Source organism: Mirounga angustirostris, unplaced genomic scaffold, assembly GCF_029215605.1.
Source record: "Mirounga angustirostris isolate CCGP_5_RB_7025 unplaced genomic scaffold, mMirAng1.0.hap1 SCAF_12, whole genome shotgun sequence".
In the NCBI taxonomy this organism is placed as follows: Eukaryota; Metazoa; Chordata; class Mammalia; order Carnivora; family Phocidae; genus Mirounga; species Mirounga angustirostris.
The window spans coordinates 80,822,867-80,827,784 of NW_026991720.1; the positions used below are offsets into that span (position 1 = coordinate 80,822,867).

At 36.0% G+C, this 4,918-nt stretch overlaps 1 protein-coding gene across 1 annotated transcript; it reads left to right on the plus strand.

The window, feature by feature from the left end:
• The first annotated feature begins 3,924 nt into the window (after positions 1-3,924).
• Positions 3,925-4,471, plus strand: LOC123836009 (small ubiquitin-related modifier 2). The gene has a single exon (XM_045865149.3). The coding sequence runs from the start codon at positions 4,034-4,036 to the stop codon at positions 4,319-4,321; it is 288 nt and encodes a 95-aa protein (XP_045721105.1). The 5' UTR covers positions 3,925-4,033; the 3' UTR covers positions 4,322-4,471.
• The last annotated feature ends 447 nt before the right edge of the window (positions 4,472-4,918 follow it).

A 4,918-nucleotide genomic window follows, 5' to 3' on the forward strand; every position in this document is an offset into this window, starting at 1 on the left:
TTTATAGACAGAGCCAATCAAGGAAATCATGAAAGAGATTGTGACTATGACAAAAAAAGGTGGGTGGTGAAGAGTTTCAAGATACAGATCTTGGAGAAACTCGAGAAACCACACCAGAGGAATTAACTGATGACTTGATGGAGATGAGTGCTCTCATACCAGTGCCAGATGATGAGGAAGAAGTCATAGAAGAAGCAGTGCCAGAAAACAAATGGACATTAGACAATCTGGCACAAGGGTTCTGACTATTCAAGACTGCTTTTGATTTCTTTTATGACATAGACTCTTCTATGATATGGGCACTGAAACTAAAGCAGATGGCGGAATAAACATTGGTATCATATAGAAACATTTTTAGATACATGAAAAAGCAAAAGAATGAAGACTTTTATGATGATGCACTTCCACTTAATGAGCAGTAAATAATCATCATGCTGTACAGTTAATAAACTTACCTGTTGTGTAGGTGTGAGTATCTTTGTGTGAAAATCTAATAACTGTAAGGCAAGGACTGTATGAGATGTTTCTGGGTCATCATTATCATCATCATCATCATCATCATCATCTTTATCACTTAACTATTCAGCATAGAAAATTGTGTGCAAGACTTGTATGGAAGTGGATAGCCTATTCTTATACAGACATAAGGTGAGTGATAGTTAATATAAAATTAAAAATGTGTTAGTTTACTTGCTATTTTATAACTCTGCTTTCAAAGAATTATATTATTGTACAATAGGCATTTCTCTTAATAGGAAAACTTTCCTATTACTTGGAGAAACTGTGTACATCACAGCTACATTTTTTTCAATATAATATTGTTTCCAATACTATATTATGAGTGACTGTAATGATGTATGCCATAAAAATTTTATAAGGATTCACTCATTATTGTATAGACTAGGCTACCTGAGCAATCATATAGATTACACTAGGCTACCATAAAGCAATCATATCACTTCTTCATTATCAATGCATGAATTGTTATACTTGTACATAAAAATTTTTTCACATTATCTTTTCATTTTTGATGTCTAATGTTAATTGTATGTGTAACATCTACGGTATTTTGTATCATATAACACAATATGGCTGTAGGTACTGACAGACAGATGATTTATCTTGTAAACGGATGATGTAAACTTAGAGCACTGATACAGTACAGTATTTTCTTACTTATTATTTTCTTAGTTACTTTATTTTCTTTAGCTTACTTAATTTTAAGAATAGAGTATATAATGCATATAACATGCAAAATATGTATTAATCAACTGTGTATGTTATGAGTAAGGCTTCCTTCCAGTCAACAGTAGACTATTAGAGGTTAAGTTTTGGGGGACTGAAAAATTGTAGATGGATTTTTGACTGCATGGGAGGTTGGCACCTAAACCCCTGTGTTGTTCAAAGGTGAATTGTATGTCATTTGCCTTGTGGGTTATGATATTGTAATATTCAAAATAAAGTGAGGGGTACCTGGCTAGCTCAATTTGTAGAGCATGTGACTCTAGATCTCAAGGTTGTAACTTTGAGCCCCACACTGGGTATAGAGATTACTTAAAAAGAAAATTTATTTTTAAGATTTATATATTTATTTTAGAGAGGGAGAAAGCAGGAGCAGAAGGGATAGAGGGAGAGAGAATCTCAAGCAGACTCCATACTGAGCATGGAGCCCAACACGGGGCTTGATATTATTTTGATAGAAAGCAATTGGTTTGAGGGTTTGCCTAGCACATAGATATTATCTCAGATGATCTAGTCAACTTTCTTATTAACATTCTGTGATAGGTATTTGGAATTTTCTTTTTTTAAAGATTTTTTTTTTATTTATTTGACAGAGAGAGAGACACAGCAAGAGATGGAACACAAGCAGGGGGAGTGGGAGAGGGAGAAGCAGGCTTCCTACAGAGCAGGGAGCCTGATGCGGGGCTCGATCCCAGGATCCCAGGATCATGATCTGAGCTGAAGGCAGATGCTGAATTACTGAGCCACTCAGGTGCCCCTGTATCTGGAATTTTCTTTCTTTTTTCTTATCTTAGATATTTAAATATATATATTTAATCAAGTAGTTAAGTATCTCATAAATGACCACTTCAACTAAGGTATATTTTTTTGAAAGATTTTATTTATTTGAGAGCAAGAGAGAGCTCGAGTCGGGGGAGAGGCAGAGGGAGAGGGAGAAGCAGGCTCCCCACTGAGCTGGGAACCTGATGTGGGGCTTGATCCTGGGACCCTGGGATCATGACCTGAGCCGAAGGCAGATGCTTAACCAAGTGGGCCACGCAGGCACCCCACAACTAAGGTATTTTTAAAATTTGTACCCTGTGACATTCCACAAGGTTAAACACTGTAATTCTCTAATTGAAATGTTGTATCTTGAAATCCATAAAGACATAAATCCCTCTGTTTATTTGCAGTATTCTATTTGTGGATCTCTAAATAATCTGTACTATATCTTCCCAGGATGACTCCATGGCCTGATAGACACCAGAGTCCTTTAGACCATCTCCTTGTTAGACTGACATGTATATTAGAAGAGACACTCTTTAATCTATAACTGTACAGGATATCATATTTCCATTTATCTTGTGCATCACTATATTTTATTGATGCCTCCTGATGTGTTCAAATAAGTTATGCTCTCATGCCAAAAATGATTGTACTGTCTCTGTTTTTATTGGTTTACCATTTCCTCTAGGGAGTTGACTAAGAGGCATACTTTTGAGATTGCTGTTAAGTGAAAGTTAATACTGGATCCTGAGAGAAAATGTTGAAAGTATTTGAAAGAAAGAAAGAAAGAAAGAAAGAAAGAAAGAAAGAAAGAAAGAAAGAAAGAAAGAAAGAAAGAGAGAAAGGAAGGAAGGAAGGAAAGAAAGAAAGAAAAGAAAAGAAAGAGAAAGGATTTGAAGGAAAGAGAGAAGAGAGAAAATGGAAAAAATAAGTTTCCTATTATTTTCTACCTCTAATTCTTTAATCTGACTATTGAAGCTTCTGCAATTAAAAATGAAATATATTATATAACCCTTATAAGTGTGTCCAAATCAGGAGACACAAGTGAAGAGCCACTTACATCTAGAAAGAATTCATTCATTCAAAGGATAAAGTTGCTGAAATGTGATTATATGGAATTCAAAAGAATTTTAATTAAGGACGTATCTTCTAGAATACTAGTTCTCATATCTTCTAGAATGCTAGTTCTCATATGTTTTAGTCTATGGATCATTTGGGGGCACCAAAGATCTCCAGTATTGGTTGACTTGCTGAATATTTTTTTCTTTAAGCAGAACCAACCTGGTTTCTATGTCTTTAAATCTCTAATTCTAGTGACTACAGAATATCAACTGTGCCATGATTAGAGATTTACCATATTTAAATCACTTCTGGTGACTGTGATACATTTATAATGAACTGGAAGGCCACCAATGTTGGCTAGATCATTGATAGTGATATGAAAGCCTCTTTGACAAATTCCAACAGGGAAAAAAATATCACCTATTTCACAGTGTTATTTTCAACATTAATATAAATTTAGACAGTTTCTGTACATAGTAGGAGATAAAAATATTTGTTATTCATTCCCAGTATCAATTAATCTCTTATTTCTCTCCAAGACCCTAGTTTATTCTCCTTGACATCTTTGTACTAGGATCTGGAAAACTTGAGGTTTTTTCATGTGTTCCACAGCTAATCTTTGATTGTATTGAAATACTATCTCCACTGCTGGTAATCATCTCAAGTGAGATCAGTTTGTGTAACCAGCCTGAAATTGAATTAAAAAAAAAATGTTTGATTGCTTTATTAATTCAGATAACAGAATGGTTAAAGGACAGACAAATAATTACCTCATGAAAAGTTATAAGAGCTTTAGTAATACATTTTAGTCTCTACCTATGATCAAAAATGGACAAGAGGCTCTCCCTCCTCCACCGCCGCCGCCTCCTTCTTCTGCCGCTCCTGGAGCTGCTTGCGTGCTCGTTCGGTGCGGACCTGGTACCTCTTTTGTGCAGCGGCAGCTGAGGAGACTCGGGCGCTCGCCATGGCCGACGAAAAGCCCAAGGAAGGAGTCAAGACTGAGAACAACGATCATATTAATTTGAAGGTGGCGGGGCAGGATGGTTCTGTGGTGCAGTTTACGATTAAGAGGCACACACCACTTAGTGATCTAATGAAAGCCTATTGTGAACGACAGGGTTTGTCAATGAGGCAGATCAGATTCCGATTTGATGGGCAGCCAATCAATGAAACAGACACACCTGCACAGTTGGAAATGGAGGATGAAGATACAATTGATGTGTTCCAGCAGCAGACAGGAGGTGTCTACTAAAAAGGGAACCTGCTACTTTACTCCAGAACTCTGTTCCTCCAGATCAAGGAGACATTCTCAATTAGAAAGCCGCAATTTGGTTCTACCACATCCTGACTACTTCGGTATAGTTTTCTCTATTCTTTCATTTTCTCCCTTCCCCATTCCTTTATTGGACATAAAGTAACTGTGTATGTGCACAAGCATATTGCATTTTTTTTAACTAAATAGCCAATGGTATGTTTTGATCGACATCAAATGGAGATGGGATGGGGGAAAATACTGCTTCTGTGAAGATACCCCCTCTCTCCATTAGTGGCATGCTCAGTCAGCTCTTATCTTTATATTCCAGTAAGTTATTTTGCTCTCACAGTTTAACAAAAAAAGAACAACATAAAAATCCTTGCATACCTTGTTCGATTGGAGGATTTTAATGTTTTTCATTTATCATTGTAAAACCAAGGACAATTTTATAACTTTTTTGTTCTTAGCTGTTACATGTAGGGCAACCTGTCTTTAAGTAGGGATAAATTACTCTAAAAGAAATGAATCGTAGATAGTTTTCCCTTCAAGTCAAGCGTCTTGTTGCTTAAATAAACTTCTTGTTTAAAATGAAAA